Raw genomic sequence first — 27,236 nt, 5'->3', positions numbered from 1 at the left:
TCAAACTTTATTTGCATATTTTACTGTTACATTAGTGTCAGTTGCATAGTGCTAAAAATGGCTTTATCCAAATTATATTTTCCCAACTTGTTACATAACAGTCGTGCAATGGCTACTTTACAGCTTCTGTGAACTCCTTAATGCTTATTTCCTTATTATAGCAATAATGTTCCCCTTAAAACAGCATTTGAATTTTTATCCTTATCTTATTCGTCAAGTTTTAAGCCTGTGGGGGTGGTACTTCTTCCACGTAGATCCGGGACACTGAGTTCCAGCCCGTAACCGCGTTAGCAGATCCATAACCAGCGCAGTTACCGACCCAGAATCCCACACGCACAGTGCCTTTGGCGACTTTCTCACACACTCCTTCGATTTGCCTTACACGAAGCAAGTTCTTTTTGCCGTTATCTCCATGCACCATGTAGACCACACCATCAATCGCGGCCGGAACCGAGCACTCAGCGCCATTGAATGTGAAATACCATCGACTGCAGCAACTATGGCAGTCATGGATACGAAGAACGCCATTCCAAAAGACGCGCAGTCCTGTTTTGTCTGCAGTTTTGTTGAAAACACATTCCTACAGAAATACTAGAAGATTCAGTATAGATTCGGCAAAGTTAAAATTACAAAAGATCTGAGCCCAGTTTATCAGTAAAATAGCCTGTTTTTCCCATATTTTTCTGCTTATATGAAAGATATGTTTTCGCTCCGGTCCTCTTCTTATGATCTTCGAGGTAATTACATTTTGTTACTAAGTAACTTAGAAAAACGAGCTACAGCCTTAATTCGCTTTCTTATTCCTCAACTAAACAGTGGAATGCGCTGCCTGATCCTGGCTATCCGTACTTGTGCTTTTACAGAGCTTAGTGGGAAATTCATGGCTTCACCTTCGTTCAAACGATTTGTGCTTACATTTTCTCTTCGCTAAATGATTCTCTAATTATATACAGACATATTTGTAAATACTAGTTTCTTTTAAGTGTATTATACACTAATAATGTATTTTCGTAATATATTTTACTGCATTTTTGTGTTTTCAAAGATATTAGCTTCTGTTAGCTACTCTGAAATTCGAGAGTAAATAAAGCTTGTGTTAATATGTTATGTTAATAAGTTAATATGTTATATGTTAAACTCATTGAAAAAATTAATTGAAAAAAGTGCTCTTATTTTCAAAAGTTAAAGCTGGCGGACAATGTTATACAAAAATGGCTTCATTTTATCCTGGAATTAGATAGATAGATACTTAGATAGATACTTTATTAACGTGAAATAATCTTAGCTTTACGGCTAGTTTACAGTTATTTCACGAAATTAAAAACTAAAATCTAAATTAATTAAAATATATACAATATAAAAATGCTAGCTACTATAGATAATATAATTAACATGATTAAAAATATAAAAAATTAAAACACCCTTGATTGATTAATATCGCTATAAAAAGTCCTAAAAAAATAAAAACTTACAATTTAAAACGTTAAATTTCGAATGTTGCGTATAAAATCTTTGGTGCCAGCTAGGCACCAAAGATTATTGTAAGTTTTTTAAAACATTGTTTTGTTTTTCACTGTTTTATATCTTTTGTTATGATCAAGCTTAGCATTAAAATAGTTGATAACAATTCCTTGAGTAATTCGTTATTCTGTTGCCAAAAGGGAAAACACCGCCTATTCACTCACTCATCCTCTTCGCTCCTCTAACTGGAGCATAAGGCTACCCAGAAACGTCCTCCATCCTTCACGGTCTTTTGCTCGCTGCTCCACCCCATTCCAGCTAGTCCAGCCCAGGTCCTTACGCTCACCTTCCACAGTTCGTCTTCACGAAATATTGGGTAACCACGGCCTATTGAACGTGTATAATTAAGGCTTACGGTTAAAATTAGTATGCGAGTGCAATTTTACCTTGATTAATCCAGTGTCCCTGCCGTCGTCCAGATTTTTAAACACACACTGTTTCCAGTTAGCTCCCGATGCCCCTGGAGGTCCCTGGGGGCCTGGAGGGCCTTGGCTTCCTTTTACGCCTAAATCGCCCTTGGCACCTCGTGGACCCACTAGGCCTCCGGGTCCTTCGCTTCCTTGTTTGCCGGCATCACCTTTGTCTCCTCGTGGTCCCGTGTACCCTTGAGGGCCGGATGATCCTGCAACACCTGCTGGTCCCGCTGGTCCAGGGCTCCCTGGGATACCTGGGATTCCTGGGGCGCAAAAGCAAGCACCATAACCACATGGTCCATATGGTGATGTCGGCTGAGTGCCCTAAGTGAGGAAATCGAAAGGGTCTTTGTTAGGCGAAACATTTTGATAATTTCTTCTCTGCTTTTACAGGCAGTCCTTGGTAGATTATAAGATTGCATTCTGCAAACATTTCCAGATTTCGTTTTATTGTCTTTGTGATAAAGAGGACCCACTCAGTAACTCAATTCACTTGAAACACAAAGGAGATTAAGAAAGGGAAGGATATTTTAAGAACACGTCACTGGAAAAGTTGAAAATTTACATAGTATGTAAATAACATGTAAATAACATGTAAAGACACTGTAAAGGATGATTTACATAGTTTTTACCCTTTTACATGTTCTTCTCAAAACATGTCAAAAACATGTAAATATTTGAAGTAAAACATGTAAAAACACAGAACATCATGTAAATTTCCCGAACGAAAGACCACGGACCATGTAAATAACATGTCAATTTATCCGATCAACCCTGTAAAAAGCATGTAAAAACATTTATACCTGATGCTTATAAATAGACTGAACATGTAAAAAACATGGAAATTGACAAAGGGGGCCTGTTTGGAAACATGTAAAAACCATGTAAATTGACAAAGGGGGCCTGTTTGGAAACATGTAAATTGACAAAGGGGGCCTGATTGAAACATGTAAATACCCTGGAAATCGACAAAGGGGGCCTGTTTGGAAACATGTAAATACCCTGGAAATCGACAAAGGGGGCCTGTTTGGAAACATGTAAATTGACAAAGGGGGCCTGATTGAAACATGTAAATACCCTGGAAATCGACAAAGGGGGCCTGTTTGGAAACATGTAAATTGACAAAGGGGGCCTGATTGAAACATGTAAATACCCTGGAAATCGACAAAGGGGGCCTGTTTGGAAACATGTAAAAACCATGGAAATTGACAAAGGGGGCCTGTTTGGAAACATGTAAATTGACAAAGGGGGCCTGATTGAAACATGTAAATACCCTGGAAATCGACAAAGGGGGCCTGTTTGGAAACATGTAAATTGACAAAGGGGGCCTGATTGAAACATGTAAATACCCTGGAAATCGACAAAGGGGGCCTGTTTGAAAAATGTAAAAAACATGGACATTGACAAAGGGGACCTGCTTAGCCCCTGTAATTAAAATGAAGAACAGAATGCCTGGCACGGTTTTCTTTTATTCGTCTAGAACCTTTTCTTGATACTATCCTAACTACATTCATTTTCAATACGTCAGTGCATATATTTTTCCAGTTAATAATAATACATACAAATGATTTTATACCCCATAAGTAATAAAGTTTTTCTGCATGTATCTTGTATATATAGCTTGGAATATTCTTTATAAATATAATAAAAACTAGCATTTCATTCAGAATAAAATGATTTAGATCGTATAGTTTTGCATAGTTTTTTCAGTTCAAATAAAGCAGTTTTACTAGGTCAAAAATTGCTGATACCAATTATTTCAATTTCACGTAATCATTATGGAAAACAATAAAGATTAAGATAAATTTATGCATGGTTAATTGATAGAACTGTCTAATAACATATCAGTGACTTCATTTCCAAATAGTAATAATACTACTCCTCTATTGCAAAGGCCCACTTTGATCCTGCATGTTGCACTGGTGTTTGCTTTTCTCTTAAAAAGCCAATCTCTTTTGCTTGGCATGTGCCCCGATTTATCCTATGTTCCTCTACTGAAGTGTCTTCATGCACTCAATGAGGTGAATTATGCAATAGCTTAGCATATGTATGAAAATGTACCATATCATGAAAGACATGTATTGTAGGATGAAAATGAGCCTTTTAAAGTTATACTATGGGTAAGATATTGATCACTTTTATTAATAGGCGTAAATGGTCTTTTTGAATAACCGCATAAAATATACTTTACAGTAACTGAAGGGTTGGAAATGAAACCATGGTATTTCAGGATTAAATTTTTGTTGAATGTTTTTCTTTTGCTTCAATTCATTTAATGTTTGGCACATGACTTTGCATTCAGCCCTTCAGTTACTACCACAACCCTTCCATATCATAAAACTATGAAATCAAACGAATAATAAACATTGCAGAACCTTTTGCACAATGATTTTGAACACTGAACAGCCAAGTTCACACTAGCCTGCGAGTAGGCTCACCTTAGAGCACGCACAAGAATGACATTTACGTGGCAAAGCCGCGAGTGAACCTGCATCAACCTCTGCTAATTTTTCACTCCCACCCCGAAAACCGCAGGAATACTGACAAGCCAATTTAATTTCAAAGAAAGTAGAAGTTTGACAGGAATGTTGACAAGATATAACATTCATTGAGATATGAAATTTACTGGTGCCTCTTCACCAGTCTCCTCCCCACCATATTGCTGTGCCCGCCAGTCGTGAGTGCCCCAAAGTATATTTTGTGCCCCAAGGTGAGCCTTCCCGCAGGGTAAGTTCAAACACCATTCATTGCTAAGCTATGTTAAAATTGTCCCAAAAAATGCCTTGAATTTAAATTGTACAAAAGCTGATTTTCATCTTTGCTCAGTCGCTCTCGTTGTACATTTACAAGACCTTATTTTTAACTTTTCCTACCTACAGAGTAAGCGCTTATTCGAGGTGGGCGCTTATTCGAGGTTGGGCGCTTAATCGAATAAACACTTAATTGTGAAAGTACAGAACTAAGACTGACACTGATGTAGAATAATTCTTCACCTTTAACAGTGGTTATTTGGCAAATGGTTTGGGTTCCAACCCTTCAACTACTATCATAGCACTACAATTGATAAAAAAGCTATGGCATCAAATAACCATAGTAGAACCTCTTGAATAATGATTTCGAACACTGACCAGCCTAGGTTCACTTTACACATTTATCACTGTAATTGTCAGGCTTTGTTAACATGGTCCTATTTGAAAACTGCCATGAATTCAAATAATTTGTACAAAAGTAGAACAAAAGTGATGGAATAAATTTCCACCAGAAAACCACACAACATGTACATGTATGTACACCAACTGAACATTCAGCAAGATGCTTCATTGTGATGGTACAGACTTGATACCGAGGTGAAACGATTTACACCTTAACCACCTCTGGTTATTGCCACCTTTTTAGTATTTGTATGTACAAGACTTCATCAGTGAAAGTGGTAGAGCCTTCTTTAACCTAACAACAAATTATAAAGAATCATTAGGAATGACATTCTGGTTAGATCAATGTTGTGGTTAAAAAAATTTCAAACCAATTTTTACTTTCCACTGTCTCATTTCTTAATATTATCTGAAACAAAAGAAAATAAAAATCAAAACTGGTTTGAAAAATTAAAGCCAACAAAGAGTTGAAACCACAACATCACCACTTCTGAACCTGCACATTAGGGACTTCAAGATAACTAGGAGGGCTGACCTTGAGAACAGCTGACTGAAAGTAATTTTTTACATGCAGACATTGCTCCATGTACATTGCCATCCAGTTGTTATCAAGGACGCAAGAAGTAGAGTTTTGCAGTCCACTGGTTGCACTCAAATATAAACTTTACACAAGAATAAAAGACCTTATGGTATCACAAAATTCAAACAAATATGCACATGTACAATTGAACATGTATTTTTTAAGCACTCTACAATGCACATTTGGATATGTAGGAATTTGTACTAGACCAGCTGTAAATGTACATGTAGCAAATTTCCTATAAAGTAGATTGCATGGTAAGCTATACTCATGACCACTGTACCACAGTGGCCAGCTGCCAACTGTCAGAATTTTTAAAGTACACTTTATGTTACCATTACCACTATTAATTATTTTAAGGCTAACCATAAACATGCTAACCAGAGTTTTAAAATTTAGGGCCACACAAAGTGCTGTTAAGGCCAACTGGAGTGCTATTTAGGCTACATTGTAAGTGCAATGCTATTAAGGCTAACAATAGTGCTACATGTACAGTGTAACCCCGATATAACGATATGCCAAGGGGGCAGTAAAATTATATCGTTATATCAAGGAATCGTTATATCAGGGTGCTGTCCTATACATTTTATTTTTGCCGGGACATAACATATTCATCGTTACAACTGTATATCGGGAATATCGAAGATCGTTATATTGGGGTTCCACTGTATTGAGGTTAACCAGGTTGTTATTTCGGCTAACCTCAGTCCTATTTGGGCTTACTGCAGTGCTATTCGACTTACAGAAAAAAGCCTTTGACTGCAGGTCATTAAGTCTACATTGGATTTAAAACTTTGATTAGCTGCTAGTCATTGAGACATAAATTGAGGCTTGTACTTACATGCCACTCTTGCTATCAACCCTTTCATCTGAAAATAATAACACATCCAAACAATTCAATGTCATTAATTTTGCTGACTCAATTAAAAAGTCACTTCAGTACTCCTGACGTAACCAATTGAACATTCCATATTCAAACCCCATCGAACAGCAATGGTTGATTGGGTACGGTAATTGCACATAACCGTACTAAAATTAAAATTTGGTCCATCCAACAAAATGGAATGTTTGATTACGAACTCTTGCTTGTTTGTATATTATGCAGACATTTTGTATGGTGCACTACTGCCTATGTTTTGTTGTTGTTGTTGTTTTTTTATTTATTATTTTGTTTTTACTACTGCCTATGTTGCGGTGAATGAAATGGTGCAAGTTCTGTTTAAGTAGAAAAAAATGTTCTGTTTGAGTCTTATGGTGACTACAAGGCAGAAACCATTTCCTTCCCACCACTATAAAAAAGTAAACAAAAGTGCATATATCAGTATTTAACTGTTGTTTCGTTCTCTTACACAAAATATGTATAAACAAACATTGACACTCGGTTTAATTAGTCCTGCATGTTTTTACTTATCAAGAGATGGATTCCGAACAAAGTCGAATCACATTGAGTTTGGTTGTGTTCGGTTGTGTATGATTGGTTCCCCGGGGTATCCAATCCAACAAAATTGAACCAAAAATCAATCGAACCCAATCGAACACCAATCGTTCGATTGGGTTTGGTAATCGAACAAAATCAAACATCTATTTTGCTGTAAGTCCGATTTTCGAACCAATCGAACATAATCAAACACAGTCAAACTCAATCGGGTTTGATCTAGTTCTGAATCTTTCTCTTGATAAGTAAATCACGCAGGACTAATCAAAATCAACTTTTATTGAATGGAATAAATATAAAAACGTCCAAATATGGAACTGAATGTCAATGTTTAGTAAAATATATTTGGTAGAAGAGAACAGAAGGACGGTAAAATAACTGAAATGCACTATTGTTTACATTTCTATATTAGAAGGAAGGATATGGTTTCTGCCCTGCAGTTTTTACCGTTACACTCAAACAGAAGTTGCACCATTTCATTCACTACAACACAGGCAATCAGTGTGTTCAATATGTGAAGAATCATTATAGGGAGCCAAAACGCTGCCGCCATCAGTCTGTCTTAGCCCTCGAGGGGCGGCCAAAAGCGACGTTGACAGGAGAAGAGCAATTTCCAGCATAACAATTACATTAGAGGAAGTGCTTACTATCAACATGGATGACAACAATAATAAGTGAACAAGTAAAATATTTTTTTTTCTTAAGACCAAAATCATCGTAATAACAAAAAACTTGCATGCAAAATTGACTTCAGTTTCGGACGAGTAGATTGTTCGACTGCCCCAGCTGTGGCTCTTGAAATCAATCGATATGTACGCAGTATAAATCAATATATACGCAGTATAAACAAACAGGAGTTCGGTAATCAAACTTTCGATTGAATTCGATTGACCAAATTTTACTGTGAGTTTGATTATGTACGATTACCGAACCCAATCGAACAATTGGTGTTCGATTGAGTTCGATTACCGAACATTCGATTGGTTACCCTGGGAATAATCGAACTCACAGCAAAATAGACGTTCGATTTTTTTCGACTAACAAAACCAATCGAATGAGTTTGATATGCCAGGAGTACTATATAGATAAGATTGATAAATACTGCTTAATACTTTGGGTGATAATTTTAAAGCTGTTTTAGTTTGCTTTATAATTTGCCAGTTGAAAGCCTCACTGAGTTTAAACGGTTGCAAATCGGCAAAATAATAATTACTATGTTACATACAATAACATGAATAAATAAGCCTTGCACTCTTAAATTATATAAGCTTATATTTTAAATAAAACATGTTGAACAGTCCTGTGTTGACATCTCTACATGCACACGCAATTATTCAATTTATTCTAACAATAACTTCATGTTTAAGAAGTGCTGAATTATACGTATGAAGTGCAAGAACAAACACGAAATTCTACATTTTGAACTTCTATTAAAATATTAAAACCAATCTCACCTAGAAGCTACATAGAGGAAATCAAACATGATTTGAACGGTCATATATAAGCTTACCTTGGAAAGAAACTTGGCTAAAACAGGCGTATTGATTGGAGATCCGGTGAAAGAAGGCTCCATGCAGCTAATTTGGAAGTAATAAGGTCTTAAAGAGAGGAAAATTGCCCTTTTTAGCGAGAGAAAAGGCCTCTCAATGATCGATCTTCGAACCGTTGAACCGAGCGCCAAAAAGTACCAGAGAGGACGCCGGGATTAATTTTCGTTCGCGCCAGTGCTTCTCGGCCTTACCTCTCGACCAGGTCAAACACGGCAAACGACCAATTTTACCGCCGTTCGCGTGCAAAATTTCCTTGTCTATAATATAAAGAAAACCAAAACGCATGCCTCGAAAAATATATAAGCCAAACTGTTGGACGCTAGCGTTTTCCCCCCACTGCTCCAGATTGTTTAAAATATTGTTAGACGAAGTCATAGTCGCCTTCGTTTTCTGCATCAAAAGGTTTTTATTTATAATCTGTTTACTTTTTGATATTAGTAAAAGATTTGTAACTAAGAGCTTTTGTAATGAGTTATGTTAAAACTGATATCAGTCGCTTAATTTCGTCTTGCGCTTCGTTCATCTAGATAATTAGTAAATAATAAAAACCCATTCAGGCGATTGCATATTGGAGGATAATTCCCTTGGCTGAAAAAATGAACAGTTGACTAAGCTTCAAAGGCAACTGTGAAATTTTGAGGATAATCTTTCAGGCAAGGAGTATTATCCTCCAGCAAGCCGGAAGGGGAAATATTTTTTTTATACTTTCTTAAATCCCTCCGATTTCTTCTTCGTCGTTTAATTTCGTACCACGTGATGCGTTCTGTCTAACTAATGAATGCACGCGAAAGTTATTTGGTGGGTTACATCATGAATTAAAAGCTCATGTTCACATGTTTTCAAACAGCCCCCTTTGTCAATTTCCAGGGTATTTACATGTTTCCAAACAGGCCCCCTTTGTCAATTTCCATGTTTTTTACATGTTTCCAAACAGGCCCCCTTTGTCGATTTCCAGGGTATTTACATGTTTCCAAACAGGCCCCCTTTGTCAATTTCCATGTTTTTTACATGTTTCCAAACAGGCCCCCTTTGTTAATTTCCATGGTTTTTACATGTTTCCAAACAGGCCCCCTTTATCAATTTCCATGGTTTTTACATGTTTCCAACCAGGCCCCCTTTGTCAATTTCCATGGTTTTTACATGTTTCCAAACAGGCCCCCTTTGTCAATTTCCATGGTTTTTACATGTTTCCGAACGGCGCCCCTTTGTCAATTTTCCATGTTCTTTACATGATTTAGTAAAGAAATTTACATGTTTTTTACAAAGAAAGAAACTGTAAAAGTGGTTAATACATTTGACATGTTTTTTACATGTTCTTACAATTAGCGTTGTAATAAAGGACCATGTAAATCACTTTTTACAATACATTTACATGATCCGTTGAAGACTGTAAATTTCATGTAAATTTTGTTTTACAAAACTCCAACATGTAAATTTTAATTTACAAAGAATGTAAATAAGATTTACATTTTGTAAATCGTAATTTACATGTGCATGTAAATTTTCAACTTTTCCAGTGCGTAGTGCGAAGATTTTCAGTTGGAGTACAAAGTTGGTAGTGCAGGTAAATGGAGCTGCTCAAAATATGCGGGACTTACTGCGTTTTCATTTGTTTTACCGCTGCTGTTGTTGTTCGTGGCATAGCACAGGTTAAGCAGCGGTAAAATTAGTAACAAAACCGTCTGCAAAATGTTTACACGGGATTGCGCCATTGATATCCTTCGACCTGTAAGGAGTAGGACAAAAAAAGAAAAATGTCAAATAGCGATCATCGACGTTTTCAGTACAGAATAGTAATAGTTTCCTCTGTCATTCTATGCCATGGTTTCTATAGTCCCTTTTGGAAATCCCGAAAGATTCGAGTAAATAAACAAATTAATAAAACTACTTTTCAAAAAGAATGTGAAATTATAAAACAACAGGGGCTATTCTGAGTTTTGCTTTTGTTTTTCTCTTCCTATTGAAACGTTCGTAAGATTTTGCCGTTAAAATCTTTCCTCAAATGAAACAGTTGAACCATATATTATCTTTGAAGTAACTGACCGTCTGAATTGTCTGAGAAACACAACCTAAACGATGTGACAGGAATGTTTTGTTTAATTTTATATTTAACTGAGTAAAAATTAAACGACATAATGATAAGTAACCCCGTTTTGTCCCTCCCGCTGTTAAGAAGTTAAGTGCAATATATTCTTTCCTTCGTTACAAAACTTTTTTCAGTGTTTTGTTAAATAAGATTCTCGTCAAAACTAGTTGTTAAACAAGCACTACTATTGGCTAGAATGATTTGTTTACTCGCCAAATCATCTAATCGAATCGTCGCTTCTATTTTTTATCTGTAAATTTGGTGTGGATTGTTTTAAAAAAAGAAGCAAACTGCTGTTTCAATTTCTTTAAATTCGTCTGAATTCTTTCTCCAGGACACTTGAGATTGAATTATCTCGTTTTAAAAGCACAGTATAACTTAATACTATATCTCTTGCTTTCTCTTTTGGATGGCATTTTATTTTCCCCGATTCCGCTTGGCATTGGCGTGCCTGCTGTGTCATTTGTACTATTATAACATTAGTTCTGAACGTTTTAGTTTCTTTGATGTGCTGACGCAATTAATAAGCTAAAATAAAAAAATAGATGCGCGGATTCTAAAATTTAATGATTTATTCTAACCTTTGCACTAAAAAAGTCCAGAATAACAAACTGGACAGTTTGGAAAATAGTTAATCAATTTTTGCAACTGTTATACACTCGATAAATCTGCAAATTCTATTTATTCATAGTCGGCCTCTGTGGTGGATGACTGCTACACGATCGCCAATGACATACTTACTTGTATTTTACAAAAGTGACATGCGACGGGAATATTTACGAGAAAAGATTTGTTCTTACAGAAAAGTATTATCAAAGACAATGAAGCAACTAAACGTTTCGCGGTCATTGAGCCATTTCAGTTTTCAACCCTTGAAATATATATCCTGTGTAAACATGATCTTACTCTTTTATTTCGAAAATAAACTGATTGGAAAAAATAAGTCTGAATTAAGAGAGCTCATCAACTAACTCGTACAAAACTGAAAAATCGGAGTTTGATTTTTTTTTTAAAAATCAGACGCTCAGATGATTATCTCTACTTGGCGAAGAAGCACGTGATTCTTTTACTTGGAATCTGTGGACGTAATTTTTCGATAGCGACAGTTCACGGAGAGATTTTATGCATTGCTGCGTACTTACCTTTGAAGTAGCTGAGCGCCTTGGTTATTTGATGTGAACAGAAACCTCTAAACGCTAGAAGAGATAAATGTTTGTTAGATAACTGAAAATGGTCAACTGAAACAAGCAAAGAGATGAGAAAAAAGAAAACATTGTGCTTACTTCTTTTTCAGCTTCTTGATTCGGAAGTTTTAAAGCTGTCCCTCCGTTCACGACTTAAATTGTAAATTTTTTATTAACGACAACCTTTTTCCCTTTCTTTGTTATAAGGTTATTCGAGCTCGTCAAAACAAGTTTGATAAGCGAAATACATGATAAATAATTAGTATGTTCATTCTTACAAGCTACCCTTTTCGCTAGCGTTATTTTGTTGTGGATCTGTCCAATAAAATGAAGCCTTCTATATGTGTTTTTTTTTCTGTCGCGTTTTTCGTACCTCGGGGCGTTTTAATATTACACGAAAAATTCACTTCATCAAATTTTCGCGTCTTTGTCGCAGAAAATATGTGGATTATATCTTTTAAAAGAAATATTAAATCGCTGTCCATAGTCGCGAAATCTAAGTGTTGCCAAAAATCGATCTTCAAAAATCGCGAACCAAAGCTGTCGCAAAATTTCGTGTGACAGGTTTTGTGCATATTCCGAACAAGATTGAACCAAACTGCCGAATTAAGGTTTGATTATTTCGACACAAAGGCAAATATCAAGATACAATTTTTGTTTTCTTGTGTTTTATATTTTCTGGAAATATTAGTTCTCAAATCCTGAGCCCAGCAAAAAAAAAAAAAAAAAAAAATCACTGAAACACTTCGTGTTAATTTTCGGTGTCCATTAAAAATATAAACTAAGGCAGTATACGTAGTTTCGTGAAGTTCGATTTAAGTTAAATGATATGTGAATATAAATAAAAGCAGCGCAAATTTAATCACTTACCTTTGAAGTTACTTAGCGCCTGTGTCGTCTGAATGGAAACAAAAAGATAAAAGGGAAAAGGGGGTTTTAGATTTAACATCAAAACAAGCAAAGAATTCAGTATTATTTTAATTAAATCTTATGAACATGCAAGTTTTCTTTAAGAACCAGAGCAATCATTTCCTAACTTATCGCTTCCAGAACAATGGCAAAATACCAAGCTAATTTTCTCAGTTTTATTGTTGATGTTCACTGTTTAGAACAAGTTTGCAAAACAACTGTTCATTTTAGTTTCATAGTAACAAATTAAACCGGCTAGAATGGTTTAGTGCTTATTCTTCGATTTGTCCACAGTGATTAACTAAAGTGTTTACTTTTTCTTCTAACCGGTTAAATGTAAAACCAATTTAGTTTATTTCCTTAGCAAGAAAAAGTAAAAGGGGAAGCTAAAGACGTATTTCTGCCTATACAGCAAAATGACTTAATGAGTCTTTTTGAAATGATTTCTGCAAGCTAAGAATAATATTATATTTTTATGTGAGCAAGAGATCAACACATTTCTTATCATCTTACTCTAATTGACTGATCTCGCCTGCAACAGCACTGAGAACTTAAATAATAAGTAATTATCGTCTTCGGTATAGCCCCAAGCCGACTTGTTACGTTCTTTCTCAGTCTTTCTCAGTCTTTCCCAGTCTTTAAAGTTCGCTATAAATACGATTTCTATATTTTATATTTCTATAATTATCATGACAAAATTACCAGCCGCTTGGCACACCATAAAAACTCGACGGTTTCCACATTAAAATGAACTGAACACTGGAAACAGTCTCTTAGGCTTCTGTTCGCCCTCCTTAAATTTGGCGCTGTAATAACTGAAACTCGGTATATACATGCACAAATTATGTAACACCAATTCAAACGGCTATTCTTGTTCTTTGCAAATAAAAATCGCGTTAACGACGATTTTATTCTTAAAAATCGAGAGTCGATATTCGAAAGAATTAATCTACAAACCAAAATGGACTTATTTCCCAAAATAAGCTCGAGGCTGTTTGAAACACTTGTCATCATTGACTGTTGTGATGACCGGGTGCGTTTCGCTCTTTAATGCTAATTCAAAGTAAGATCAATTCGACGAAATTTGTCATTGAAGCAGTCTGAGAGTTGAAACATATTTAATTCTAACTCGCGTTAAAATCACTTACCGATCAATTAAATCAGCTCCTGCGTTGTTCAAGCGGAAACAATATTAATGCTAAACAGTAAAAAAAATTAATATCTGTTCTATCTGTCCAAAACGATCGATAATAACGACACTTCCACAAACTTACATCTCTTAAACTTGTCGCTGTTGAAAACTGAACTGAAATATTTTTCCTACTTTACTATTTTGTTTGTTTAATGAGCATCCCGTCAGAACAAGTTTGTGAAGCATCACTACGTGCATATTAATTTTTTACTTTATTCTAACGCGCAATGTTATTTGCTAGAACGATTTGTTTTGTTGTAGTTTCGTCCAATGGAATGGAGTCTTCCATTCGCATTCAGTATCAGTTACCACGTGTTCGTTCCGTCGATCGTGTTCACAGTGGAGCTTAAACTGAGGTTTTTGAACCAGGAACGGCTTAGGGTTATTATTTGTACGTGTTTCTTGTTTGTTACTTGTAAAATACAAAACAGAAAACACAGGAAATTGTGGTTTAAGCGATCAATAACTAGAGCTTTAGCCTTTATAGACATACTTTAATAATAATTTCTTTACAATTTTAGCCCTTAACAGCAATAACATTTCTATTACTTTGGACATGAGTTTGAAATCTTGGCTCTGTATATAAACCTGAATATTAAATCTACCATCTCTAGTCTCTCTGGTTTGGAAGCAAAGAAAAACTTTCGTTTTGATTAATTTGCTATTTCCTTTTCTCTGTAATCTCGATTCGCGCAATAGACATTATTGGTTTCGGCTTGTGCATATCACTCAGCTGTTAACAATCATTGCGTCGATTCTTAGAGTTGAGAATAATTAAGTTCTAGGTGAGTGAGTTTGTTTGACATTTGGTTCATTAGTAAACAGTAAACAGTCTCTATGCATCTTACTTTTTTCGAATTCTTTATAAAATATTAAAGAGCAACTGTAAAGAGAACAATTTTCGTTGTGAGGGTGGATTTTCAAACATCGAGTGGAAACGAAATCTCGATCAGTCTAAAGCGTACGGTTCTTGCTAAAAGTTCCAATCCCACAACTATAGATCGATATTCATTTTACAAATGGAATAAAAATTATTAACAAAATAACAAATGGCTATCATATTTAGCAAATTTAAATATTTTAAAACTGAAAAATGCACAGAATCAGCAAGAATAAGTTTTATTACTGATCTCCGGAACTGAAATGATAACGCATTGTGAAAATGTAAATATGTCAAGTGTTTTATTGTCATCTAGCAAGATCGTGAACGTTTGAAGAACTGTGATTTACTGCGGACTGATTTGTAATCAGCTCTGACAGTTTTTAACTGCTTCATGCCGTACTATTTTATGACCGTTGATGCTCATTTGGCACATAATGTGGTATTTTTAATCATGCTCTAACCAAGTGTCAGACTGAAACAATATAGCTCAACGAAATATAAACACGAACGTACGGTATGTTTAATAATATTATTTATTCAAGAGCTCGAAAAAGCACTTCAGTAGGATTGTTTTGGATCGGCGAAAGCTGATTCTTGGCACGTGCTATAGGAAAAGAGCAAACACTGAAGAGCATTTGCAAACAAATACAAAAAACTTGAGCAAAGCGCCAAGATGAATGAAATTAAATATAGTAATTTATTTTTTATCTTTTATTCATCACCAAATCATCTACAATTACTCTAAGACAGCACAAAAGTCAGACGTCACATTTTATGTTCAAAATTTGAAACTTTAGAAATTCAGTACAGCCTAGCTAATTTAGGAACCTTGATAAAGATGGCATGTATATATTGTTTTTTTTTTGGTTCTCGCGGGTGGCACTTAATGAGACAATGTTGATTTTGAATACTAATTTCAAGTTCTGGGTGATTGCCTTTGTTTGAGAGAATGACAAATAGACAATTAGCAATTATATTTGTTTTGTCTACACTTTCAATTATGCTCGAAATTATATGCAACAATTAAGCAGTCGTGAATAAAATGATTTCAAATGGAAGCGAATAATATTAATTTTTGAATCTACTAATCATAGAAATGTTCAATCAGTGAAGTAAGTTTAACTTTATTGATTGAACGTTCCTATGACCGCCATATTTGTGCCCCAAAAAGGGACACGAACATGAAGGCTGCATACTATAGATACTGTAACTTGCTCAAAAGTATTTTCGGAGTTATACGGTGGTTGTGAAAACGCTTCAGAGCTATTATTTTGAAAAAGCATTTGTTTCTTGGTGCTCTAATATAGGGCGCTTTCCATTCGACCAAAAATTCTGGTTTGAGTTTCCGGAAATTTCCAGTGGCAAATGGAACAGCATTTTCCAACTTTACCGGTTGACTGCACGGAAGGCAAAACAAAATTTGCATATGGTCAGGTAGTGCGTCTAATATGGAAATTTCTACGGTGCATTAAAATAATGCACTGTTGCCCGTTTCCTGCAGATATAACTCGATATTTTTGCAAATAAAAAGCATTCCGAGCACTGAAAATAAACGCCATGAATGACGTCGTGGCTACAAATACAGGGACCTCTCAAAAGGCACACTGCAAGCAACGAGAACGTCGCCAACCCAAAAACTTTAATGAGCAAAACAATGCCGTAGCCTGCACGCGCGTTATAAATATTTGTACATTTCTTTGCTGCCGCCTGCAAAACAACAACGAAAAACAACCGTGTTCATCAAAATTTGTTATTTGGAGTTTCAAGAATGCTTCCTTAACACATGTAGCTGCTTTCAACTGCACAAACCGCTAAATTTTCTGCCGAAGGAACTCAGGCTGAGTGTAAATTGGTAGCTTTTTCAAAAATTTCGGAAAAGAGGACAACCTCGCAAGGTAGACCCAAATTTTCGAAAACAATTTCCGAGAACTTTCAGTTCCATTTGATTTTTCTTCTGTAATTTCCGGGATTTTCGGTTGAATGGTTCGCATTTCGGAAAGTCAACACTTTCCGGATTTTCTGGAAACTTTCCGAGCAAATTTCTGTACCATTTCTTCCTTGTTCCGAAATTTCCGGAATTTTTGGTCGAATGGAAAGCGCCCATAGTTTTCTGATGCTTTCCATGCAAACAAACAGTTTTTGTAACATTGATAAAAAACACCAAAATATCGAGTACATGCCGCGATCGTTATCAATGAGGAGGGGATCAATCTATAATCAATTCAGGGTTTTGCATGTACAGTAGCAACCCGATTTCTCGAACCCTCAGTTTCTCGAAACTACCGATTTCTCGAATCATTTTTCGTTTCTGATCACTATTATACTTTTCTGTAATTTTAACCCCGATTTCTGAACCTTCTGATGCATCCGCAAAGGAATTTTTTGTTTCCTCTGGAGGCTCGCGAAATCGATCGGATTTCTACCGTACCTTAAGGTTTCTACTTAAAGCAACAACTTCATTACGACTATGTAGGTATTTTGGGTATTTCGTCCTATATTTACTATTTGAGACAGTTCGATCGACTGGTGTTGTTAATTATAGAAATGCAACAACAAATTCACACAAATGCGCCGCTTTATTTGCATGTTTAGTGTTACATCACTGTTATTGTGTCTTACTCAGAATCGGCTCTACACAAATCATATTTTCTCAAGGTTTTGCATAGCAGTCGTAAAATGACGACTTTATAGCTTCTGTGAGCTCCTTAATGCTTATTTCCTTATTAATAGCTTCAACTCTAGATCTCCCCTTAAAACAGCTTTTTCTTATTCGGCAAGTTTTAAGCTTGTGGGGGTGGTACTTCCTCCACGTAGATCCGGGACACTGAGTTCCAGCCAGTCGAAGCGTCAGCAGTTCCGTGACCAGGGCAGTTACCGACCCAGAATCCCACGCGCACGATCCCTTTGTGGACTTTCTCGCACACTCCTTCAATTTGTCGCACACGGTGCAAGTTCTTCTTGCCACTACTACCATGTATCATGTAGACTATACCATCAATCGCCGCCGGGGCCGAGCACTCAGCACCATTAAAGGTGAAATACCATCGCCTGCAGCAATCATGGCAATTATAGAGGCGGAGGTTGCCATTCCAGTAGACGCGCAGGCTAGTATTGTCTGACGTTTTGTGAAAAACGCATTCCTACAAAAACAATAAAAGATCCATCATTCCTTCGGGAGGAAAAATCGAAGGCCCAAGAATGAGATCTCAGTACAGGTTATTAGTAAAGATGACCAGAAATTAACCACACTGCCGGGATAAAAAAAGGAATGAAAACATGAATTTAAATGTGTGCGCTAATTTTTAAAATTTTAAGATGACTGGCAATGTTCTTAAAAAAATGTTTCGTTTATCCTTAATATTTTTCACTATTGTGTCCTTTTTGTTTTTGTTTTGTAAACTTAGTGTTAAAATATTATTAAAATTTCAATATGTTTAAGTGAAGATGATTCGCCAGATTTAATGCTACGTAGTCTTAGGCAATTCTTCCAGGATTAAATTTTGGGGCTGACATTATCCAATGCGTTTTTCTGTTTTCTAAAGGGAAAATACCGCCTATTAACATGAATATTTAAGGTTTCCCGTAAATTAGTATTTACCTTGATCAATCCTGTGTCCTTTTGTTCGTTCAGATTTTTAAACACGCACTGTTTCCAATTAGCTCCCAATGTCCCTTGGGGTCCCTGGGGACCTGGAGGGCCTTGGCTTCCTTTCTCGCCTGGATCGCCCTTGGCACCTCGTGGACCTGCTGGGCCTCCTGGTCCTTCGCTTCCTTGTTTGCCGGCGTCACCTTTGTCTCCTCGTGGTCCCGTGGGTCCTTGAGGGCCGGGTGATCCCGAAACACCTGCTGGTCCCGCGGGTCCAGGGCTCCCTGGGATACCTGGGATTCCTGGGGCGCAAAAGCAAGCACCGTAACCACATGGTCCATATGGTGAAGTCGGCTGAGTGCTCTAAACGAAGGAAAGCGCATTTGTTAGTTGAAACATTTTAATAATGCTTTCACAGGCAGTCCTTGGTCGACTGTAAGATTGCATTCTGCAATAATTCCCAGATATCGTTTTATTGTGTTTGTGACGGAGTTTGTGATGAACTGCCCAAAAATGGACTTACTGCGTTTCCGTTTGGTTTATTGCTGCTGTTGTTGTTCGCCGCATAGCACAAGGCGATCAGCGGGAACATCAGTAACATGACAGTCTGCAAAATGTACACACGGGATTGTGCCATCGGTATGCTTAAGCTTCCACCTGCAAGAACAAAAATAGAACAATGTCAAATAGTGATCATCGACATGTATCGACGCTTTCGGTACAAAATAGTAGCAGCTCTTGCTGTCTGCTTTGTCATGGTTTCTATAGTCACTTTTCTAAATCCTGAAAGATTCCAGTTGATAAACAGAAAACTACTTTTCAAAGAGAATTTAGAATGAAAAAAACAACTGACACTTGCAGGGGCTAGTATCAGATTTGCTTTCGTTTTTTCTCTTCCCTAGTCAAACGTTCGTAACAGTTAATTCATTTATCTTTGAAGTAACATATCGTCTGTGTTGTCTGGGGAAAATAATCTGAACGATTTGACAAGAATGGTATGTTAAGCCGAGCAAAAATTGAACGAAATAATTATGATCAGCTAACACCGTTACCTTGTGGAGCCCTATGTTGTTGCTGTTCAATATATTTTTTCCTTCGTTACAAAACTTTTTTCAGTGTTTTGTTTAATGAGATTCTCGTCAGAACAAGTTTGTGAAACAATTCATACATCAATTCTTATTCTAACAAGCAATACTAGTGGCCAGAACGATGTGTTAGGTAACCAAATCATCCCCAATTGAATCGTGGCTTCTGTTTTTGTTCTGTAAATTTCGGTGTTGATTGTAGGAAAAATAAGAAACAAAAGATGCAAAATGCTCTTTCAATTTAATAAAATTCGTCTGCGTTTCATTCTCCATTGCACTTGAGATTGAATTATCTCGCTTTAAAAACACAGTATAACTTAATACTATATCTCTTGTTTTCTCTTTTGGTTCGCGTTTTTCCCGATTCCGCTAGGCATTAGCCTGCCTGCTATGTCATTTGTACTATTATAACATTAGTTCTGGACGTTTTAGTTTGTTTGATGTGTCAACGAAATTGATAAGCTGTACGAAAATAAAAAAAATAGATGCGCGGATTCTAAAATTCTAATGATTTGTTCCAACCTTTGCACTAAAAAAGTCCAGAATAACAACATGGAGCAGACTGGAAAATAGTTAAGCAATTTTTGCGACTGTAATACACTCGATAAATCTGCAAATTATATTTATTTATAGCCGGCCTCTGTGGTGGATGACTGCTACACGATCGCCAATATTTACATTACTGACTTGTATTTGACAAAAGTGACATGCGACGGGAATATTTACGAGAAAAGATTTGTTCTTACAGAAAAGTATTATCAAAGACAATGAAGCAACTAAATGTTTCGCGGTCATTGAGCCATTTTAGTTTTCAACCCTTGAAATAAATATCTTAGAAAATATACTGATTGGAAAAAATAAGTCTGAATTAAGAGAGCTAATCACCCAACACGTACAAAACTGAAAAATCGGAGTTTGAATTTTTTTTAAATCAGATGCTTATCTCGACTTGGCGAATAAGTACGTTTTTTCTTTTTCTTGAAATCTTTGGACGTAATTTTTCGATAGCGACAGTTTATGCATTGCTGTATACTTACCTTTGAAGTAACGTAGCGCCATGGTGTTTTTGATGCGAGCTCAAATCTCTAAACGCTAGAAGAGATAAACGTTTGTTAGATTAAAAGTGGTCAACTGAAACATGCAAAGAGAGAAGAAAAAAGACAACTTAAAGCTTACTTCTTCAGCTTCTTGATTCGGGAGCGTTTACAAGTTGTCCCTGTTCACGTCTTAAACCTTTTTCACTTTCTTTGTTTTAAGGTTTTCGAGCTCGTCAAAACAAGTTTGTAAAGCATAATTCATATTTAAATAATTAGTATGTTCATTCTTACAAGCTACGCTATTCACTAGCGTTATTTGGCTGTGGATTTGTCCAATAAAATGAAGCCTTCTATGTGTGGTTTAATTTGTTTGTCACGTTTTCCATACCCCGAGGCGTTTTAATATTACACGAAAAATTCACTACATCAAATTTTCGCGTCTTTGTCGCCGAAAATAAGTGGATTATCTATTAAAAGAAATCTTTAATCACTGTCCATAGTCGCGAACATTGAATGTTGCCAAACATCGCTCTTCATAAATCGCGAAACAAAGCTGTCGCAAAATTTCGTGTAATGGGCTTAGTGCATATTCCGAACAAGATTGAACTAAACTACCGAAGGTTTAATTATTTCGATACTAAGGCAAATATTACGATGAAATTTTTGTTTTCTTGTGTTTTATATTTTCTGGAAATACAAGTCCTCAAAACTGAGCCCAGCAAAAATTTCACTGGAACACTTCGTGTTTATTTTCGGTGCTAATTAAAAATATAAACTAATTAAGACAGTTAAGTTTCGCTAAAATCGATTTTTGTTAAATGATATGTGAATATAAAGCAGCGTAAATTTAATCACTTACCTTTGAAGCCAACTTAGCGCCTGTGTTTAAAAGTGCTTTCTTCTTCCTCAAAACTGAGTAAATTTTTTCCCAGGAAGGAAGACGTCTTTTTCCCTAGCAGTAAAAAAATAAAAAAAACATTTCTATGTGAGTTAGAGATCTTCACATTTCTTGTTATCTAAATACTGACTTGAAATCTCGCCGAAACAACAGTAATTACTGAAATAAAACAAAACGAGTTTGACCATATTTATAACGGTATATTCTTCCCCTAAGACGGCTTATTGCAAAGAGTCTGTGAACAGTCTCTTAGTCTTCTGTTTGCCTTCCTTAAATTTAGTGCTGTAATAACCGAAACTCGGTAAATATCCCGACATTTTGTAACCCCAATTCAAACGGCTATTCTTGTGTTTCGCAATCGTGTGAATACGATTTTATTTAAAATAATCGAGGAGATTTATTCAAAAATTAACCAAGATTCGAAGACATTCATTAACAAATGAAAATAGACTTATTTCGCAAAATGAGCCTATTTAAAAACACTTGTCAGCGTCAACTGTCACAATAGCCAGTCAAAATCGATTCTACGATATTTGTTAACGAAGCTGGTAGTTGAAACCTGTCTAATTTTAACTCATGTTAAAAACACTTACCTATCAATTAAATCAGCTCCCGGGTTGCTCAAGCGGAAACAAAATGCTAAACAGTGAAGAAATTATTCAACATGACACGAGCGTGGGACAAAGAAAAAATCTGAGTCCCCGACGGGAATCGAACCCATGGCCTCCCAGATACCGGTTGGGCGCTCTAACCAACTGAGCTACGAGAGACTCGTTGTGAGCTGGGCCATTTACTAGGTCATCTTTATTATTTACTACACATTTGATGATTTCGACATTGCTGATCCTAGCAGTATGCAGGACGCGTGTCACATATCAACCTAGTAAATGGCCCAGCTCACAACGAGTCTCTCGTAGCTCAGTTGGTTAGAGCGCCCAACCGGTATCTGGGAGGCCATGGGTTCGATTCCCGTCGGGGACTCAGATTTTTTCTTTGTCCCACGCTCGTGTCATGTTGAATAATTTCTTCACTATTTATCACCGAGCTTAACTCTCGGACGTACAAGGGGGGGGGGGGGGTGGATGCCACCCCCCCCCGTAAGGTTTTTTCCAAATTTTGAAAAAAGCATTTACCCTACAATGCTGAAACTTTCGGTAGCTGTTCATTCATCCTTTGCGGAAATTTTGATATGTCAACCATGTGCCCACGGTATATGACTTTGCCATGGTAACGTCATAAATACAAGCAGGTCTTGCCAAAAATCGTCATTTTTAACATTTTTCTTGAGTTTTTCCAGTTTTTTAAAACAGAATGGCAAGATTTGTTTATTTTTACATTCCATAAGCATTCTAGCTTGATTTTGCGTCAATTTTTGTTATTTTGTGACTTTCTAAGAAAATGTTGAAATCCAAGATGGCGGATCCAAGATGGCGGCTCTTATGACGTTACGTGACGTCATATGACGTCACAGCCAATTAAAATTATGACATCTTGTAGAGTAAACTTAGGACTTTCTTGTCAGAGCAAAATAATTTCGCTACGCCTTAATATAACGAAAACTCCGGGGAGGGGTTCCATCCACCCCCCCCCCCCCCTTGTACGATGATGGGGGTATGAGTTTGCTTGTACGTCCGAGGGTTAAAATTTACCATCTTTATTATTTACTACACAATATGCTAAACAGTAAAACAAAAGAAAAAATCAAGTGTTAGATTTAACATCAGTTCGAGTGAAGGATCCAAAACGATAACAACGACACATCCAAAAGCTTACATCTCTTATATTATAGTTGCCGCTGTTAAAAACTGAACTGAAAACATTTTTCCTTCTTTACCGACTTTTTGTTTGTTTAATGATCATCCCGTCAGAACAAGTTTGTGAAGCATCAGTACGTTCATATTAATTTCTAACTTTATTCTAACGCGCAATGCTATTTGCTAGAACGAGTTGTGATTTCGTCCAATGAAATGGAGTCTTCCATTCTCATTTTGTCAGTTACCACGTGATCTTTCAGTCGAGTGTAGTTCAAAGTGGAACTTAAGCCGACGTTTTGAGCCACAAACGGCAGCGTAAGCCAAATTTTCGCTTCTTAAGCTTTGGTGTTTATTATCGATTTTTTTTTGGCATGTGACGTCAAGTTGAAAATGCAAAAACCTGAGTATTCCAACTCATTCGTGAGGGCGAAAACGCGCCTCCCGTTTGCCGTCCGTGTGATTTCGCCAGAATTAAGCAAAGTGACTGCAAACTTCAGATACACGGGAAAAAATATTTTGTGCTTATGGTTATTACTATTTGCATGTGTTGCTTGATTTAAATATTTAGCGATTGTAAATTGTAAAATACAAAACAGAAAACACAGAAATTTGTGGTTTAAGCGATCAATAATTAGATCTTAGCCCTTTATAAACGCATTACTTTATAAATTCTTTATAATTTTAGCCCTCATCTCTATTACCTTTTGGAAATGAGTTTGAAAACTTGGCCGTTAATATAAACCTGAATATTAGATCTACCATCTCTCTGGTTGGAAGCAAAGAAAAACTTTCGTTTTGATTAATTTGCCATTTCCTTTTCTCTGAAATCTCGAATCGCACAATATAGTTTATAAGTTTCGGTTTGCGCATGTTACTCAGCTGTTAATAACAATCATTGCGTCGATTCTTAGAGTGAGAATAATTAAGTTATAGGTGACTGATTTTGTTTGACATATGGTTCATTAGTTAACAGTAAATAGTCCATTTTTATCGTAATCGTTTCTAATTCGTTTCAAAATATCAAAGAGCAACTGTAAAGAGTGCAATTTTCGTTGTGAGGGTGGATTTTCAAACACTGAGAGGAAACGAAATCTCGATCAGTCTAAAGCGTACGGTTCTTGCTACAAGTTCGAATACCACAACTATAGATCGATATCCATTTTACAAGTGGAATAAAAATTATTAACAAAATATCAAATGGCTATCGTCTTGAACAAATTTAAATATTTTGAAACTGTAAAAATGCATAGAATCAGCTAGAATTAGTTTTATTACTGATCTCCGGATCTGAAATGACAACGCAGTGTGAAAATTAAATGTAAATATGGCAAGTGTTCGTTATTATCTGACTGTATTGTCGCAGGATCGTGAACGTTTGAAGAACTCTGATTTACTGCAGACTGATTTGTAATCAGCTCTGAAAGTTTTTTAACCCTTTGACCCCCAAGTTTTCCTCAAAAAACGCGTTTTTTTAGCCGCTATACTGAAATTTTGGTGCTATGGTCTGGAATTTACCTCAACTTTGCTAAAGAAGCACTTTTTTACACTTCAGCACCATTTTCATGAAGATTCTGTGTAAAAATGTACAATATTTTACTTTGGTGCATGCGCATAAGCCAAAATTTGGACTTGTTTTTTTTTTTTTTTTTTTTTTTTTTTTGCTGAACCGTTCCAAATTTTTTTTTTGCCCCTTTTGCTTCCTTTTTTTCTCGCTTTCTTATTCCCGTTACTTTCTACTCTTCATATCCTATCTTTTGGCCAAAAAAGTTTTGACATTATCAATGGAAAAATCCTGAAAAGGGGACCTTGACCAATTACAGGTGTACTGGCCTGTTTAACAACGATTTTGCACCAAAAATGGATTTTGTTTTTCTTTGATTAGCTCTGTCAGAATGCAACTGATATTCAAAATGAACAGCCCTGTAGAAAGGTCGATTCAAGCTCTATCAGATTCTCATCACGAAATTCCACTGACGTGCTAATTAATGACGTCACAAGTGAATCAATGACTGCACCTCCAAATAGCGCCTGGATGCGCGTTTAGGAGTGAAAGGGTTAATAACTGCTGCATGCCGTGCTATTTTATGACCGTTAATGCCCATTTGGTACATAATCTGGTGTTTTTTTTAAATCATGTTCTGACCAAGTATCAGACCGAATTGAAACAATACTAGGCTTAACGAAATATAAATACGAACTAACGGCATGTTTAATAATAGTAATATTTATTCAAGAGCTCGAAAGACCACTTCCACAAGCTTACATCTCTTATATTATAGTTGCCGCTGTTAAAAATGAACTGAAAACATTTTTGGATTGGCGAAAGCTGATTCTTGACACATCAGTATCGGAAAAGAGCAAACACTGAGGAGCATTTGCAAACAAATACGACAAAGCACCAAGATGAGCCTAAATAAAATTAGAAATTTGATTCATCACCAAACCATCTAGAATTACTCTAAGACAGCACTTGTACTAAAGTCAGGCATTTTATGTCCAAAATTTGAAACTTTAGAAATTCAGTTCAGCCTAGCTAATTTAGGAACCTTTATAAAGATGGCTTGTATATATGTTTTTTTTTGTTCTTGTGCGTGGCACTAAATGAGTTAATGTTGATCTTGAATACTAATTTCAAGTTCTGGCCATGGATGATTGCGTTTGTTTGACAGGGTGACAAATAGACCACGGGCGATTATCTTTGTTTTGTCTCTATTTTCATTATGTTCGAAATTATATGCAACAATTAAGCAGCTGTGAATAAAGTGATTTTAAATGGAAAAGAATAATAGCAATTGTTGAATCTACCAATCATAGAAATGTTCAACCAGTAAAGCAACTTTAACTTTATTGATTGAACATTTCATTTCTCTGACCGCCTTATTTGTGCCCCAAAAAGGGACACAAACATGATGGCTGCGTACTAGATAATGAGATCTCCTCAAAATTATTTTCGTAATTATACCGAGGTTGTGAAAACGCTACAGAGTTATAATTTTGATAAAGCATTTGTGTTATGTCAACAAACAGTTTTTGTTACATTGATGAAGACCACCAATTTATCTAGTACATGCCATCGTTATCAATCTACAATTTAAATGTTTTACATGAACAGTAGAAACGCGACTTCCCGAACCCTTGTGTTCTCGAAATTACCGATTTCTCGAACCATTTTTCGTTTAAGTTAAGCTAGAGGAAATATTAAATTTTTTTGAACTGTTTTCGGGATTTTGCGAGGTTAAGAAATTAAAAAGACGTTTCGATCAATTTTCTCATCTACTTCAGGCTTTTCTTAAAATGTTGTCAATATGGCGTCGGATCGTCGATCCGCTATATTGACAACATTTTAAGAAAAGCTGCCTGAAGAAGATCTGTAAAACTGATCGAAACGTCGTTTCTTAACCTCGTAAAATCCCAAAAAACAGTTCAAAAATATTTAGCTTTTACAATGAGAGGTGAAAGTTTCAGAAATACGATTGAGGAAATATTTTGAGAAGTTCAGCCAACACTCAATACACAATCAGACTCAATCGGAGCGAAATTGTTCGTTTAATTTCATAATTGTCAATTTACTTGTCACCTTAACTTATTTGCATAATTGTATACTTATTTTTATGCAGAACTAACTCCAAACATTTCGCTTGAAAGTGACATCCGACGCTTGTTTGTCGTCTCTTAAAATTACTTTCGCTCTTTTTTCGTTTTCGATGAATATTACTTTTCAGTAATTTTATCCTGATTTCTTAACCTTCTGATTCATCAAGTTTTTTTGCTTATCCTGGAGGCTCGAGAATTCGGGATTTTACTGCACCTTTTAAGGTTTCTACTTTAAGCAGCAACTTTTTTATCGACTAGGTAGGTATTTTGTGTATTTCGTCCTATATTTACTTTTTGGACAGTTCGATCGATTGCATCGAAAAAACGGACGGTTTTCAGTATTATAACGCCCTTAAATTTATCCTGGTACCCAATTT

At 36.1% G+C, this 27,236-nt stretch overlaps 2 protein-coding genes and 1 long non-coding RNA gene across 3 annotated transcripts; all 3 read right to left on the bottom strand.

Moving 5' to 3' along the window:
* Positions 1-20,763, bottom strand: LOC144651843 (uncharacterized). The gene is made up of 5 exons (XM_078511876.1): positions 20,753-20,763; positions 11,880-11,933; positions 10,250-10,377; positions 1,908-2,258; positions 1-580 (listed from the first exon to the last, which is right to left on the bottom strand). Exons 3-5 carry the CDS (start codon positions 10,361-10,363, stop codon positions 221-223), a joined length of 825 nt encoding a protein of 274 aa, XP_078368002.1. The 5' UTR covers positions 10,364-10,377; positions 11,880-11,933; positions 20,753-20,763; the 3' UTR covers positions 1-220.
* LOC144652004 (uncharacterized) lies at positions 3,426-9,141 on the bottom strand. Its single transcript, XR_013570408.1, has 3 exons — positions 8,612-9,141; positions 6,508-6,535; positions 3,426-5,381 (listed from the first exon to the last, which is right to left on the bottom strand). It is a non-coding gene; the product is annotated as an uncharacterized LOC144652004 (long non-coding RNA).
* LOC144651818 (uncharacterized) lies at positions 17,463-21,173 on the bottom strand. Its single transcript, XM_078511834.1, has 4 exons — positions 20,614-21,173; positions 19,015-19,148; positions 18,504-18,854; positions 17,463-18,045 (listed from the first exon to the last, which is right to left on the bottom strand). The coding sequence occupies exons 1-4, from the start codon at positions 20,633-20,635 to the stop codon at positions 17,686-17,688; spliced, it is 867 nt and encodes a 288-aa protein (XP_078367960.1). The 5' UTR covers positions 20,636-21,173; the 3' UTR covers positions 17,463-17,685.
* Between the last annotated feature and the right edge of the window lie 6,063 nt (positions 21,174-27,236).

Source organism: Oculina patagonica, chromosome 4, assembly GCF_052425735.1.
Source record: "Oculina patagonica isolate OP01 chromosome 4, crgOcupat, whole genome shotgun sequence".
NCBI lineage: Eukaryota > Metazoa > Cnidaria > Anthozoa > Scleractinia > Oculinidae > Oculina > Oculina patagonica.
The sequence above is the reverse complement of the archived record's forward strand: the minus strand, read 5'-3'. Positions and strand labels throughout refer to the sequence as shown.

Excerpts from the sequence above, each read along its gene's own strand:
- LOC144651843 (XM_078511876.1), bottom strand. The coding sequence starts at position 10,363 with ATGGCGCAATCCCGTGTAAACATTTTGCAGACGGTTTTGTTACTAATT. Across the intron at positions 2,259-10,249 it reads GTAAAACAAATGAAAACGCA|GGCACTCAGCCGACATCACC; the intron begins GTAAGTCCCGCA and ends TTCCTCACTTAG. Across the intron at positions 581-1,907 it reads GGGACACTGGATTAATCAAG|GAATGTGTTTTCAACAAAAC; the intron begins GTAAAATTGCAC and ends GTATTTCTGTAG.
- LOC144651818 (XM_078511834.1), bottom strand. The coding sequence starts at position 20,635 with ATGGCGCTACGTTACTTCAAAG. Across the intron at positions 18,855-19,014 it reads ATAAACCAAACGGAAACGCA|AGCACTCAGCCGACTTCACC; the intron begins GTAAGTCCATTT and ends TCCTTCGTTTAG. Across the intron at positions 18,046-18,503 it reads AGGACACAGGATTGATCAAG|GAATGCGTTTTTCACAAAAC; the intron begins GTAAATACTAAT and ends TTGTTTTTGTAG.